Raw genomic sequence first — 15994 nt, forward strand, 5'->3', positions numbered from 1 at the left:
TCCGCCTTACTGGGCAGAAGCAGGCAGGCTTAACCAATGAAACAGCAGTCTCAGGTACCTCCCACACCCATGGTCTTACAGCATTATTCAGGGTACCGTAATACCTCTAATACCGACTACCACATAGGCAAAGTCCCGTCTCCACATTGAGGATACCCTCCATCGTGTTGAGCACCACTACCACCGTGCTAAATGGGATAGACTTCAGACAGATCTAGCAACTCAAGGCTGGGCATCCATGAGGCACTGTGGGCCATTAGCACCAGCAGAATTGTATTCAACCACAATCTGCAACCTCATGGCCTGACATATCCCCCACTTTACCATTACCACCAAGCCAGGGGATTAACCCTGGTTCAATGAAGAGTGCAGGAGAGCATGCCAGGAGCAACGTCAGGCATACTGAAAAATGGAGTGTCAACCTGGTGAAGCTACAAAACAGGCCTATTTGTGTGCCAAACAGCATAAGCAGCAAGTAATAGTCAGAGCTAAGCATTTCCACAACAAATGCAACAGGTCTAAGCTCTGCAGCCCTCTCACATCCAGCTGTGAATGGTGGTGGACTATTAAACAACTCACTGGAGGAGGAGGCTCCAAAAATATCCCCATCCTCAATTTAGGAGGAGCCCAGCACACATGGGCAAAAGACAAGGCTGAAACATTCACAACAATCTTCAGCCAGAAGTGCTGAGCGGATGATCCATCTTGGTCTCCTCCAGAGATCCCCAGCATCACAAATGTCAGTCTTCAGTCAATACTTCATGTGATATCAAGAAATGGCTTAAGGCACTGGATACTGCACAATATCCCAGCAATAGTACTGAAGACTTGTGCTCCAGAACTTGCAGCACCCCTAGCTAAGCTGTTCCAGTACAGCTGCAACACTGGAATCTACCCGGCAATGTGGAAAATTGCCCAGGTGTGTCCTGTACACAAAAAAACGGACAAATCCAACCCAGCCAATTACCACCCTATCAGTCTACTCTCCATCAAAGTGATGAAAGGAATCATCAACGGTGCTATCAAGTGGTACTTACTCAGCAATAACCTGCTCACGGACGCTCAGTTTGGGTTCCGCCAGGTTCACTCAGCCCCTGATCTCATTGCAGCCTTGGTTCAAACATGGACAAAAGAGCTGAATGCCAGAGGTGAGGTGAGAATGACTGCCATTGACATCAAGGCAGCATTTGGCCACGGATGGCATCAGGGAGCCTTAGCTAAACTGGAGTCAATGGGAATCAGGGGGAAAACTGTCCGCTGGTTGGAGTCATACCTGGCACAAAGGAAGATGTTTGTGGCTGTTAGAGGTCAATCATCTCAGCTCCAGGACATCACTGCAGGAATTCCTCAGGGTAGTGTCCTTGGCCCAACCATCTTCAGCTGCTTCATCAATGACCTCCCTTCCATCATAAGGTCAGAAGTGGGGATATTTGCGGATGGCTGCACAATGTTCAGCACCATTCGTGACTCCTCAGATAATGAAGCAGTCCATGTCCAAATGCAGCAAGACCTGGACAATATCCACTTGCCTGGATGAGTTCAGCTCCAACAACACTCAAGAAGCCCAAAACCATCCAGGACAAAGCAGCCCCCTTGATTGTTCCTCCTTCCACAAATATTTAAACCCTCCACCACCGATGAACAGTGGCAGTCATGTATACCATCTACAAGATGCACTGCAGGAACTCATCAAGGTTCCTTAGCCAGCAGCTTCCAAACCCACGACCGCTACTATCAAGAAGGACAAGAGGTGCAGATACCTGGGAACCCCACCACCTGGAGTTTCCCCTCCAAGTAACTCACCACCCAGACTAAGAAATATATCGCCGTTTCTTCGCTGTCGCTGGGACACAAATCTTGGAACTCTCTCCCGAACAGCACAATGGGTGTTCCTACACCTGAAGGACTGCTGCGGTTCAAGAAGGCAACTGACCATCACCTCCTGAAGGGCAACTGGGGATGGGCAATAAATGCTGATCTAACCAGTGACGCCCACATCCCGTAAATTAATTTTTAAAAAGTCATGGTTGTGTTGTAATTAACCAACTGACTACTAGGCATCTCACTACTATATAAGTGAATGTTAAAGTCAACTGATCTTTCACACTGGCTAAAGCAGTGTTTTTCAAACTTTTTTTCATTTTTACCAACCGGCTGTCCTTCGGGACCCACGCCGGCCAAACTTCACAACCCACCATTTTTGCTTACCTTTAATGCGACAGGTGAGCCTGCTTGGTCCTCGCGGTCTCACTTGCTTTGTCATTCAATGTTATATTTCTGTATGGACTGTTCATAAGAGATCCTGGAACTCTGCTTTGTCCTGCCGTGGACTCTCCTGCGAAGCTCTCACCAGCAGATTCAGTTGTGACGTCCTGGCCTGTTTGTGTATCTAGCCCTCTCTTTCCAAAAAGATCCATCTTCAGTTCTTCACATAGCCCTGTTGCTTGCTTGTTGGCAGCTTCAAAATGGAGGAAGCTCTCCTCTGTAATTTTGCGCCCAGAGTACATGATGCCAGTGTACCAGGCAGGTCGCTACCCTGAGTTTGAAAATGACTGGGCTAGAGGAAGTCAAAGAGAGAGGTTGCTTGTGCATTATTTTGCTGTTGAAATGAAAATCGCTTATTGTCACGAGTAGGTTTCAATGAAGTTACTGTGGAAAGCCCCTAGTCGCCACATTCCGGCACCTGTCCGGGGAGGCTGGTACAGGAATCGAACCGTGCTGCTGGCCTGCTTGGTCTGCTTTAAAAGCCAGCGATTTAGCCTGGTGAGCTAAACCAGCCCCTAGCTGCACCAGCCCCTCTTTATCATCTCTTCTGTTGTATATAGTTTATCCACACTTAATATTAATAAATCGTTTATAGCTTTAATTACAGATGTTCTTGTAATAAATAAGGCCAACCGACAAGAACATAACACCAGGCAATGGCTTCCTCAGTGGCTGAATGGATCTCTCTGAGCCCTATACTGAATTTTGTCAAGGTGCAACCTTCAGTGGTGTCAGTCATTGTTTGGGGTACACCATAGCTGCAGCCTGCGTTCTCTGCAAGGCTCCACTTTAGGAAGGCTCCACTTGTGCCGATTTGCTGCAACCGGGTGGGCAGCTGTGTGATCTGTGACAAGGAAGTGGTTTTTAATGGTGGGGATTTGGTTCCACTCCTGTCTGCACGTTCTCCACATGCCTGCGTGGGTTTCCTCTGGTTTCCTCCCACAAGCCCCGAAAGATGTGCTGTTAGGTATATTGGATATTTTGAATTAGAACATAGAACATAGAACAGTACAGCACAGAACAGGCCCTTCGGCCCTCAATGTTGTGACGAGCCATGATCACCCTACTCAAACCCACCCTACTCAAACCCACGTATCCACCCTATACCCATAACCCAACAACCCCCCCCTTAACCTTACTTTTTTTATTAGGACACTACGGGCAATTTAGCATGGCCAATCCACCTAACCCGCACATCTTTGGACTGTGGGAGGAAACCGGAGCACCCGGAGGAAACCCACGCACACAGGGGGAGGACGTGCAGACTCCACACAGACAGTGACCCAGCCGGGAATCGAACCTGGGACCCTGGAGCTGTGAAGCATTTATGCTAACCACCATGCTACCCTGCTGCCCCCAATTCTCCCTTTGTGTACCCGAACAGGCGCTGGATTGTGGGACAAGGGGCTTTTCAGTGTGAAATTTCATTGCAGTGTTAGTGTAAGCCTACTTGTGCCAATTATAACAATTATTATTATTATTACATGGCCTCTGTTGTTATTCCTTGACATTGTGGCCTTAGCCATACAGCCTGGCGTGATGGGAGGCGGGCAGCAGGTGGATTGGTAAGGTCCTTGTGTAGTGGCAGGCATGGGTTGATGTTGACTTTCTCCAGGAGCTTTCTCGTTGCATTCCCCCTGCTTATGTGAGGGATGGGCTGTTGGTGAGCTGGTAGCCAGGGGAGTTGGTTGGAGGGTACCTGTGATGATTGTTGTGTTGAGCTGGGGATCTACAACACGGATGGGTGTGGGATGAGTTGTACCCGACTGGTGCACAGTACTCTTCAGTCCAGTTAAGTTGTTGCCTAATGAGACCATTCACTCTCTACCACTTAGCCAACAACAGACCCACACATGTTGTAAAAAAAGCCCCAATATTGGAGTTTTGGTAACCAAAAACCACCAGTTCCTCCGAGTAAACTACCCTCATCACAAACTAAGTTCCAAACTATTCCTATGCTCTATCCTTTTTTTTTGTGAAATCAACTTTACCAATTTACATTCGAATGAATCTAATTCTGTTTCCACCGCCTCCCTGGGCGGCGTGTGCCAAAGTTTGATGATAACTTGCTTATGAAATAATTTCTGTAGGGAAGAAAAAATAAACGCGTGCGTTTGAGAGGTGGAAAAACAGCCTTCACCAGATTTCACTTCCTGGGTTAGCAGTTGACGCAGAAACGACGTCACTTGCAAGATAAGATTTGTGGATAACAGAGTGGGAGAAAGGGCTCGGGAAAGAGGGTGAGTAAATGCCATTAACTATCTTCTGTGGCAGACTGACAGGAATCCTCTCTTTCCAGTCGCCGGTTTGCATTCGATATGCAACTTGCTGCTTTGTGCAATCCGATACACATTTCAATGATAGGTTGAGCCTGGCGAGAGTCCAAAGCAGTGGGATCTGTGTGACTTATTCGATTTGTTTAAAAATAAAGTTAAATTAGAAAGTTGTATTTTTTGTATGAATCCAGAGAAAAGACTTGTCACGTTTTCGCACTCTATCGTTTTGCTTATTTTTTGCTCTCTTCACTCCCCGCCCGCCCCAGCCGAGCACATTCTTTCGATTGCAGCCAAGAATCTCTCAGTTCAGCTCCCCCCACTCCCAGGGGTAGCGGGGAATTCAGAGCCTCCGGCCCATGTGTGGTTCAGTTCAGGGCAGCCTAACCGGGGCATGTTTGTGGGCAGAGCTGGGGGTCTCACTTCCATGCTGTCCATGCCGGGGGTCAGAGATCCACGTTGATACCCCGCCGGTGAGTGACCCAGTCCCAGTCTGGACCAGACCCTGGCCAATACCTTGGCTGAAGCACCACTCTCCTGGTGCTGTAGCTGGCATGGTTGGGCTTGTAATTGTGCAGACCAATGTCCAGACTATGGGGATAGAAGGAAATCATTGGGCGGAGCCACTGAAGACCAACTTTATTTTTGGAAACTCTGGTGAACTATTCCCGTCTTCTCCCTGTCTTGTTATGCTCTTGGGGTAGCATTAAGCTGCTTCCTTGATGTTCACTCTGACAAAGGAAGGTTCAGACGTGGAGATAACTTCAACACGTTTATTAAACTATTTACAATTCTCCTACTCGGATTTGCCACTACTGTTAATCCTTCTATAGCTGGTTTAGCACAAGGGGCTGGTTTAGCACACTGGGCTAAATCACTGGCTTTTAAAGCACACCAAGGCAGGCCAGCAGCACGGTTCAATTCCTGTAACAGCCTCCCCGAACAGGCGCCGGAATGTGGCGACTAGGGGCTTTTCACAGTAACTTCATAGAAGCCTAATCGTGACAATAAGCGATTTTCATTTTCAGACTGGCGAACCAGTCTGCTACAATCCACGTGGTGGGTGTGATGTTGAATCAACCTTGCGTCTGTACTAACTGAGTGTCTCCACTGGAAAGAGGAGGATCATGTGTGCTGTGTTCTTTTTATATGGGTTGGTGTAATGCCCTGCTGTGGTAGTGTCACCACTGTGTGTATCGTGACTGCCCATTGGTCGTGTCCTATCTTACTGACCTATTGGTTGAATGTCTGTGTGTCATGTCTCTGGTGCTCCCTCTAGTGTCTATCTAGTCTACGTGTACTTACATCAACCCCTTGTGTATTTACAGCAATGCATATCACCACATCCCCCTTTTTTCGTGTTACAGATTTTCTGCACAATGTTAAAGAAAATTTAACAAAAACAGTAGATACGTGATGCTCTGTACAAGTTATGATGACAGTGATCATTAAACAATAAGTCCAAATCATATGTATGAATCCAAAATTCATTAATCAATATTGGCGAGTGTCTTTCTTGTTTGGTTGGTGAGTTGGTGATGTTGATGGTGGCATGTCCTTGTGAATGCCATCAGTGTCCCTATGTGTAAGGAACCAAGAAGTGGTCAAATCACTTTGTTGGAGTCTTTTTTTCTTCCGATACTTGTGGTCGCAATGTTTGCAATCTGTGTCGTCCTGCCGTGGTATGTCATTGTACTAAGCTGAGCAGTAACAGTGTCCCTCATGGGCAGAGTTGTACCAGTCGTAGTTCCATTTGTGTAGTCTTTGTCGTGCTTGCTGTCGACGATGTTGTCTCTGGTATGCGTTGTGTCGTTGTCTTTGATACGGTTTTCATAGGTTGTGTTGTGTCGGTTGGTTTTGTTACCGTGTTTGCTGCGCTCAAGGACCACACTCTGTGGATAAGATGAGTCTTTCACACAGTTACTCGTGTCAGCGTACTTTGTGGCATCTGCTGTTTTCCTGAGCGTGCTGTCATTCAGTTTGCAGCACTCCACGTCTGAAGTCATGTCTGGCTTACTTGAATCAGCTTTGGCTTGTGGTTTCTCCCCGTCTGGAGTCTGGTCTGTTTCACCTGAGTCAGTGTTGGTTTGTCGATGCTCCCCGTCTGGAGTCTGGTCTGTGTCACCTGAGTCAGTTTTTGTTTGTCGATGCTCCCCATCTGGAGTCATTGCAGGTTCACTGGAGTCAGCTGAAATTTCTTGATGCTCCCCGTCCGGAGTCATTTCAGTGTCACTTGCAGCTTCTGAGGTTTCGTGATGCTCCCCGTCCGGAGTCAAAACATTCAGGAATGCATTTGCTTGTGGAGAGGCTCGAGCAAATGAGGTTTGAAGTAACGTGGTGTCACCGGAGTCACCAGTAGTCTCACTGTGATCGTCGAGTGCCTCTGTACACACTAGCTGAAGTCTGTCACGTTGCACATCTTGTATGGGAAGTGGGATGCCGTCGTCACTTGTCTCACATACAGTGGGTAGAGCCTCAGTAGCTTCTTGTTGTTCACTTGAGCTGGGTCGACTGTCAGAGTCTTCTTCTGGTGGCTCAAACAATCTGGGTGGACTGTCATAGTCACTTTGTTGTTCACTTGAGCTTGGTAGACTGTCATAGTCTTCTTGCTGTGCACTTGAGCATGGCAGACTGTCATAGTCTTTCTGTTGTTCACTTGAGCATGGCAGACGTGCATCGTCTGCTGCTGGTTGCTCAGAGGAGGTTGCTAGACCCTCATGGTCTTGTTCATGCAAGGACTTTGGAGTCTTGCGTTGCTTCTATCGTGGAGGCTGTTCACGAGCTCGCTGTGGAGGCTTGTGTCACTCGAGTCACTTCTTGTTCATGCAAGGACTGTGGTGTGGAGTCTTGCATTGATTCTATCGTGGAGTCTGACCACGGGCTCGCTGCGGAGGCTTGTGACACTGGAGTCACTTTCTGTGTGGAGACGTGCAGTTGTCTTGCTGTGGAGTCTTTCATCGCTTTCTGTGTGGAGGCTGAGACCCTTCGTGGTGCGTGGACCACTCTCTGTGTGGAGTCGGGAACACTTTGCGGTGCATGGACCACTCTCTGTGTGGCAGCAGGCCGCTCTCTGTAGGCTCGTACCGCTCTCTGTCTCTTGGTGTCAGGCCGTAGCGTAATCCTGCACTCGGGATGTCATATCTGCTGGGCTGAGGATCCTCAAATCCGAAGAACACATCCGCATCTGTGTCGGATTCGTCACTGTAGAACACATCTCATTGTGGTTTGGATTTGGTACTGGGGCCGCCATCTCCAATGATGAAATCTTTGTCTGAGTCATAGTCTTCTGGGGCCATATCATCACTTTTTGTGTCGGAGCTGGCATTGGGCTCGTGATGTCCAAAGAAGAAATCAAGGTCGGAGTTGTAGTATTCAAGGACTGTATCATCTCTTTGGGTGGTGCTAACTGCTTGTTGCAGGGTTCTGCGGAGGTTACTTTCAGCTACTAGTTGAATGGCAGGCATTGTGCTGTCCTTCCAGGTGAAAGAATCAGGTTTTACAGCTTTAAACCTATTTTTTTCGTATTTTGGGACATTTCCGCTTTAAGTGGGCGTGGCCTGGGGCCTCTGACGTCACGAAGCGTGCGACGTAGGTCACAGGAAGCGATTGGGCATGCTCAGATCGCTGTTCCTTTACTTGGGGCCTTTTTCTCAACTGCGCATTTGCAGCACCTTTACCAAGATGGCTGCAATTCAAAACTGCAGATTTCTGCTGCAAGCATACCTCGTGGTGCGTTTTGGCGCCGTTTTTTCTTGTACATCCCTCGCAGAATTCTTGGAATTTGGCCAGGATTGCCTGGAAGTCGCTCTTGTTTTGCCCCTTTGAGTATTTGAAGGTCTGGAAGATTTCAGCTGCTTCTGGACCCGCGTTGGTAAATAAAAGCTTTATTTTCTCTGCATCTGCCACACCATCTAGGTTGGACGCTATCGGGTAGATCTCTAATCTCTGCCTGAACCACGCCACTGTTTGCTGAGTTGTAACTATATGGATTTAACAGTCACTCTGCTCTTGACGTCGCATAAGCTGCTTCCTTGATGTGCACTCTGACAAAGGAAGTTTCAGACTTGGAGATAGCTTTAACACGTTTATTAAACTGTTAACAATTCTCCTACTTGGATTCGACTCTCCTGTTAATCCTGCTATAGCTACTCAGACTGACGAACCAGTCTGCTACAATCCAGGTGGTGGGTGTGATGTGTTGAATCAACCCTGTGTACTCACTGAGTGTCTCCACTGGAAAGAGGAAGATCATGTGTGCTGTGTCCTTTATATGTGGGTTGGTGTAATGCCCTCCTGTTGTAGTGTCACCTCTATGTGTATCGTGACTGCCCATTGGTCGTGTCCTATCTTACTGACCTATTGGTTGAATGTCTGTGTGTCATGTCTCTGGTACTCCTTCTAGTGTCTATCTAGTCTACGTGTACTTACATTAACCCCTTGTATATTTACAGTGATGCATATCACCACACTCCCCGAGCCCAGGTATAAGTATAATTTGTACCCTGGCTGATGCAAAACCCATCCCACAAAATGACTTGAGTTGTGTGCACAAAAACTTAAATATGTTAAAAGCAACGTAAATAGACAGACCTTTACTGAGGTCTCCTGTTTAGACCCTAACGTGTTTCTAAATCACTTTATCCCTGCTTTGTTTTCGACCGTATAAAACTAAAGTCTTTCCATTTGATGCTCTACGGCCTTCTAGCAGGGTTCAATCAAGTCTGTTTTTCTTTCTCTTTTCTTTTTTAATCTCCTGTTTCCCCCTTTTCATCTGCTTTCAGAGAGTCTGATCCTGCCATTCACACCTCCTTTAGACATGTCTTTTGTTTATTTGTCCCTGATGCACGATCAATTGCACAAAGATGAGAGTTGAATACAACTTAGGCTTTATTACACTAAGATGTGTGGCCTCCTACAGCAGCTGGCGAAATGGCTGCTGTACGGGGAGCACACATATTTATACTCTGCCTACTGGGCGTTACCATACATACCCTAATATATACAGCAGTGGTTACTACCACATTGTTAAATTTGAGTCCGGCGGGGGTGGTGGAGAACTATATACAGCACAAGTTTAATATATAGAGAAAACAATTTTGAGTCCAAAACCAATTACAGGTTTAGCCGGTCTGGAGCCTTGATCTGACGTTGGGAGCGACGCAGTGGTGGCGGCGATTCTGGCGTGGGTCTGGTCCTTTGTGACTCCGGGAGCGTGCCGAGATCCTCTTCATCCTCGGACATCGGCAAGGGGAGGACGGATGGTCTTGGGGGGGGGGGGGGGGGGGGGGGGGTTTGCTGCTGGGTGTGCCAGGGGAGGGGAGGGTGGTGCCAGGCTGGGGAACCTGTGTGTGGAACCTGCTGGTGCCAGGTCCCTGAGAGAGACAGTATCTTGGCAGCCGTCGGGGTACGCTACGTAGGCATACTGGGGGTTAGCGTGGAGTAACTGCATCCTTTCCACCAACGGGTCTGCCTTGTGGAGTCGTACGTGCGTACGGAGGAGTACAGGTCCTGGAGCTGCGAGCCAAGTCGGGAGCGACATCCCGGATGTGGACTGCCTGGAGAAGGCAAAGAGACGTTCATGGGGTGTGGTTAGTCGCAGTGCATAGGAGCGACCGAATGGAGTGCAGTGCATCAGGGAGGACCTCCTGCCAGCGGGAGGCCGGGAGATTTCTGGACCATAGGGCCAGCTGGACGGCCCTCCAGACCGTCCCGTTCTCCCTCTCCACCTGTTTCCCCGGGGGTTATAGCTAGTCGTCCTGCTCGAGGCGATACCCCTGCTGAGCAGGAACTGACGCAGGTCATCACTCATGAATGAGGATCCCCTGTCACTGTGGATGTATGCGGGGAAGGCGAACAGAGCGAAGATAGGGTTGAGGACTTTGATGATGGTGGCAGACGTCATGACGGGCATGGGATAGCGAAGGGGAATCTGGAGTACTCATTGACCACACTGAGAAAATACGTGTTCCGGTCGGTGGAGGGGAGGGGTTGCTGAGCAAGACCTTGCTGAGGCGTTCAAAGGGGCGGGAGGCCTTCACCAGGCATGCACGGTCCGGCTGGTAGAAGTGTGGTTTGCACTCCGCGCAGACCTGGCAGTCTCTGGTGATGGCTCTGACTTCCTCGACGGAATAGGGCAGATTGCGGGCCTTAATGAAATCGTACAACCGTGTGACTCCCGGGTGACAAAGGTTGTCGTGCAGAGTTCGGAGTCGGTCCATCTGTGCACTGGCACATGTACCTCGGGATAGGACATCGGGGGACTCGTTGAGCTTACCGGGACGATACAAAATCTCGTAGTTGTAGGTGGAGAGTAGAAGTGTGGTTTGCACTCCGCACAGCCCTGCTGTATGTTGTTAAACATGACGGCTGCCGACCGTTGGTCAGTGAGGAGAGTGAAGCTCCTGCCTGCCAGGTAATGCTTCCAATGCCGCACAGCTTCAACGATGACCTGAGCCTCTTTTTCGACGGAGGAGTGCCGAATTTCGGAGGCATGAAGCGTTTGTGGAAAGAATGCCATGGGCCTGCCTGCCTGGTTAAGGGTGGCAGCTAGAGCGACGTCTGATGCGTCGCTCTCCACTTGAGAGGGTAACGACTCGTCGACCGCGTGCATCGCGGCCTTGGCGATGTCGGCCCTAATACGGTTGAAGGCCTGGTGAGCCTCGGCCGTCAGGGGGAAAAGGGTGGACTGGATGAGTGGCCGCATAATTTGCAGTCCGCATAATTTGGAACCCACTGGGCGTAGTAAGAAAAGAACCCCAGGCAGCGCTTGAGGGCCTTGGGGCAGTGGGGAAGGGGGAGTTCCATGAGGGGGCGCATGCAGTCGGGGTCGGGCCCCAGAACTCCGTTCTGGACTACATAGCCGAGGATGGCTAAGCGGTTTGTGCTGAATACCCACTTCTCCTTGTTATAAGTGAGGTTTAGGAGAGTGGTGGTGTGGAGAAATTTGGCAAGATTGGCATCATGATCCTGCTGATCGTGGCCGCAGATGGTGACATTGTCTAGGTACGGGAAAGTGACCCGCAGCCCGTACCCGTCAACCATTCGGTCCATCTCCCTTTGGAAGACCGAGACCCCGTTGGTGACGCCGAAGGGAACCCTAAGAAAATGGTAGAGGCAGCCGTCTGCCTTGAAGGCAGTGTATGGGCGGTCCGCCTTACAGATGGGGAGGTAGTGGTAGGCGGATTTTAGGTCTACAGTTGAGAAGACCTGGTACTGTGCAATCTGATTGACCATATCAGATATGCGCGGGAGGGGGTATGGGCAGCATTGGTGGGGGTGTTTTGACTGCCCACAAAAGTAACATCTGGGGCTCCTGGGGTTGGCTGGTTGGCGCGTGGTGCAGGCGTAGGATTGGCTGAGTGTGGTCCCCGATGGGGCGGCCATCTGTGGGGTCCATGATGCGTTAGAGGGGTGGGCCACGCCGCCGGGGGTGTAGGCCTGGATATTGCGCGAGGCGACCGTCATCGATAGCGCCAGCTTTTTGGTTGCCACGAGGTCGAGCGTGGCCCCCTCTAAAAGTCGCTGGCGGATGTGATCTGATGCAATCCCCATAACGAAAGCGTCCCGCATGAGTAAATTCGAGTGTTTCGTGGCAGTGACGGCCTGATAGTCACAGTCTCTGACCAGGGGAATTAGGGCAGGCCAGAAATCTTCTATTGACTCACCAGGGAGTTGACTATGAGTTGAGAGGATGTGCCTGGCGTAAAGCATGTTAGTCTGCTGAGCGTCATTCTCTTTCAGTAGCGCCATGGCTTCATCGTAGGTTGTCGCGTCCTGGATAAGCGGAAAAACGCTGGAGCTCAGCCGCATGTAGAGGATCTAGATCTTCTGAGCTTCCAGAATTGGGTCTGGTGCAGATCTGATGTAAGCTTCGAAACAAGCTAGCCAGTGTTCAAAGTCCTTTTTGGCGTTGCTTGATTGCGGATCCAGCTGCAGGCGATCCGGCTTGATGCGGAGGCTCATCTTCTGAAAACTGTGCACGATCAATTGCACAAAGACGAGAGTTGAATACAACTGAGGCTTTATTACACTAAGATGTGTGGCCTCCCACAGCAACTGGCAAAATGGCTGCTGTATGGGGAGCACACATATTTATACTCTGCCTGCTGGGCAGAGCCAGCAGGCAGGGACTGCCCCGGTGACCTGTAGTACAGGTCCTTACCATACATACTACATACCCTAATATATACAGCAGTGGTTACTACCACAGTCCCATTGCCACTCCCTTCGGCCTGGCACCCTAAACCCTTTTGTCATTCAACCAATCCTATCCTCCACCCTATCATAGACTTTCCCTTTTGTCGTTTAAACTCACTTAGGTTTAAATGGTGGTTGCTATTGTCGGAATAACAAACTTTTGATGCAACCGTGGAGAATTCCACTAATGTGCTCTAAATAAGGAGCTTGCATTTATATTTATCATCTCGCAGAATACCTCCATGGGCTTCGATGATAATTGTTTTGAAGTCTCGACTAATGTAAGGAAAGCTAACAGGCCCATTTCTGGACAACGAGCAGCAATTGGAACGATGAGCAGATTGCCTGCCTCAGTGACATTATTGGTTGGTATGACCGCAGTAAATACAATGCACTGTCCACTATTCAATTCTGAATTTTCATTTTAATTTCTACTTTATTTTCTTTTTTAAAACATCCACAATTGAAGAATGCCATTATTTCAGAGAGCTGCCCAATTATCCCCATTCCCCTGCACTTGTCCCATTGTCCTGGATTTTCATTTTCATTTTTGGGTAGTCTTTTCCAGATCTCCTTTGAAAGTTATTGAATCTGCTTCCGACTCCCGGCAATGCATTCCAGATCATCATAACTTGCTTCCTTAAAATAATTGTCCTCTCCTTCCCTCTGGCTGTTTTGTCATTTACCTTAAATCCCCTGTTGCTCACCCTCCTGCCAGCTTGGTTTCTCTCTATCCAACTTATCAAACCCCAACTAATTAAAGTTCCTCATCCCTGATATCATTCTAGAATATCTCCTCTGCACTACCTTCAAGATCTAGACATTCTTCCTAAAGTGTGATCTCCGGAATTGGAGAGAATGCTCAGTGATTTTAAAAAGGGTTAGTATCACTCCTTGCTTTACTCTATCCTCAATTTATAAAGCCGAGGGTTCCATTCTAAAAAATAGACTACTACTTACGCAGAATAGACTTCACTACTGGTGGCACAGTGCACTGCTGTCTCACATCCTGCGCCATTAGTTTACATTCCTGCCATTATTATTATCATTCTTCCTTCCAAAAATGCACTAATGCACTTTTCTTGGTGTTAAGTGCCATCTTCCTGCTAGTGGCACAGTGGTTAGCACTGCTGTCTCATGGCGCTGAGGATCCAGGTTTGATCCTGGCCCTGGATCACTGTCCGTTGGAGTTTACACATTCTCCCCGTGTCTACGTGGGTTTCACCCCCACAACCCAAAGATGTGCAGGTTAGGTGGATTGGCCATGTTAAATGGCCCCTCAATTGGAAAACAATAATTGACTACTGTAAATTAACAAATAAAAGTTCCATATTCCCATTTCACCAGTCTATGTTTTCCTGAAGTCACTTAATATCCTCCTCGGTGTTTACCCCGTTTCCAAGTCCTTTCATTGCATACATTGTACTATTCCTTTGTACCTGTGCGAGCTGGACCTTCATACATTGGGAATCGTACTGCACACCACTAAAACATGTTAAAACCTGACAAAAACGATGTTTTCCTTTTGATATCAATGTAAATTCTGTCTGGATGCAAGTCTTGCATTATACCACTGGTGGCAAAAACGTTGTGGTCCTTCATGGTGTGTTGTTCATGCAATTAAAGTTTCCGGGAGAGAAAATTAATCTTAAAGCGTCAGCGCTAACATTGGATTTTAAGCAACAAATCACAGTATTTGCTCCACTTAGGTTAATTGAAGTCCCCGTCCGCCAGTTCAGTCATTGAGTGGCCACGTTCCAAGTCACTATCAAAATAAAAAGGAAAGCCAAGTTCACTTTGGACTTTATTCAATGACTTGGGGAAAAAACAGCTGTAGATAACAGTGACCATGGCAACAGTCAGCAAACTTACTCCCAGGGGCAGAATTGTTGTCCTGAATTGGCCTTTGCTCGTTACCTCCAGAAGATAATTCTGGTGATGTGGATGTTGCTCGCATGGTGACTTTTATTGCAATTGTAATTACACTGAGTGGAGTGAGACAGGCACGCTCAACGTCCTTCAGTTTTGAAGTAAGCAAAACAAACAACATCCAGATTGAAAAAGGGTGTGAAGGCCTCAGATCGATTTTCTTGAGGATGGGATTGAAAAGGGGGAGAGGGGGTGGGATTGAGAGGGGGTTGAGAAGAGGGAAGAGGGGTGGGGTTGAGAAGGGAGGTGGGGATGGGATTGAGAAAGGGGCGAGGGTGGGATTGAGAAGGGGAGGGGGCGGGGTTGAGAAGGGGAAGGGGGTGGGGTTGAGGGGGGAGGAGAGAGGAGGGGTTGAGAGAGGGATGGGGTTGGGAGGGGGTGGGGTTGCGAAGGGTGAGGGGGGTAGATTGGGAAGGGAGGAGAAGGGGTGAGGCTGAGAAGGAGTGAGGGGGTGGGGCTGAAAGGGGAAGGAGGTGGGGCTGAGAAGGAGTGAGGGGGGTTGGGAAGGGAAGGAGGTGGGGCTGTGAAGGAGTGAGGGGGGTGGGGTTGGGAAGGGAAGGAGGTGGGACTGAGAAGGAGTGAGGGGGTGGGGTTGGGAAGGGAAGGAGGTGGGGCTGAGAAGGAGTGAGGGGGGTGGGGTTGGGAAGGGAAGGAGGTGGGGCTGAGAAGGAGTGGGGGGGTGGGGTTGGGAAGGGAAGGAGGTGGGGCTGTGAAGTGGGGAAAGGGGGTGGGGTTGAGGAGTGAGAGGGGGTGGGGTTGGGAAGGGGGAGAGGGGCTGGGGAAGAGGGAGAGGGCGTGGGGCTGGGAAGGGGAGAGAGGGAGTAGGGTTGGAAAGAGGGAAAGGGGGTGGGTTGGGAATGGGGAGAGGAGGTGGGGTTCGGAAGGGAAAAGAGGGGGTGGGTTGAGAAGGGAGGAGGGTGGTGGATTGAGAAAGGGGGAGGGAGTTACGAAGGGGGAGGGGTGGGGTCGGGGGGAGGGGTGGGGTTGTGAAGGGGGAGGGGGTGGGGTTTGGGGGGAGGGGAGGGGCTGAGAAGGGGGAGGGGTTTGAGGGGGGAGTGGTTGAGAGGGAGGGGTTGTGGGGGGAGGGGTTGTGGGGGGTGGGGTTGGGAGGGGGGTGGGGTTGGGAGCAGGAGGGGGCGTGGGGTTGAGCGGGGGAGGAGGGTGGGGTTGAAAGGGGGTGGGGTTTGGAATGGGGAGAGGAGGTGGGGTTCAGAAGGGGAGAGAGGGGGATGGGTTGAGGAGGGTGGTGGGTTGAGAAAGGGGGCTACGAAGGGGGAGGGGGTTGAGGGGGATGGGGTGGGGTTAAGAAGGGGGAGGGGTGTGGTGAGAAG

At 49.7% G+C, this 15994-nt stretch overlaps 1 protein-coding gene across 2 annotated transcripts in view; it reads left to right on the plus strand.

The window, feature by feature from the left end:
- Positions 1-4444: 4444 nt before the first annotated feature.
- LOC119964875 (flavin-containing monooxygenase 5-like) overlaps positions 4445-15994 on the plus strand; it is a 108982-nt gene continuing 97432 nt past the window's right edge. The window contains exon 1 of one of the 2 annotated variants that reach the window (XM_038794952.1): positions 4445-4505. Coding sequence is in view for 1 of the 2 variants with exons in the window: in XM_038794948.1 (XP_038650876.1) it covers positions 13067-13099 (33 nt within the window). In the remaining variant the exon portion in view is untranslated. Of the gene's footprint in view, positions 4506-13022; positions 13100-15994 lie in introns of those variants that run through there. The other variant, XM_038794948.1, reaches the window with a different exon arrangement.

Source organism: Scyliorhinus canicula, chromosome 4 (genome assembly GCF_902713615.1).
Source record: "Scyliorhinus canicula chromosome 4, sScyCan1.1, whole genome shotgun sequence".
Taxonomy (NCBI): Eukaryota; Metazoa; Chordata; class Chondrichthyes; order Carcharhiniformes; family Scyliorhinidae; genus Scyliorhinus; species Scyliorhinus canicula.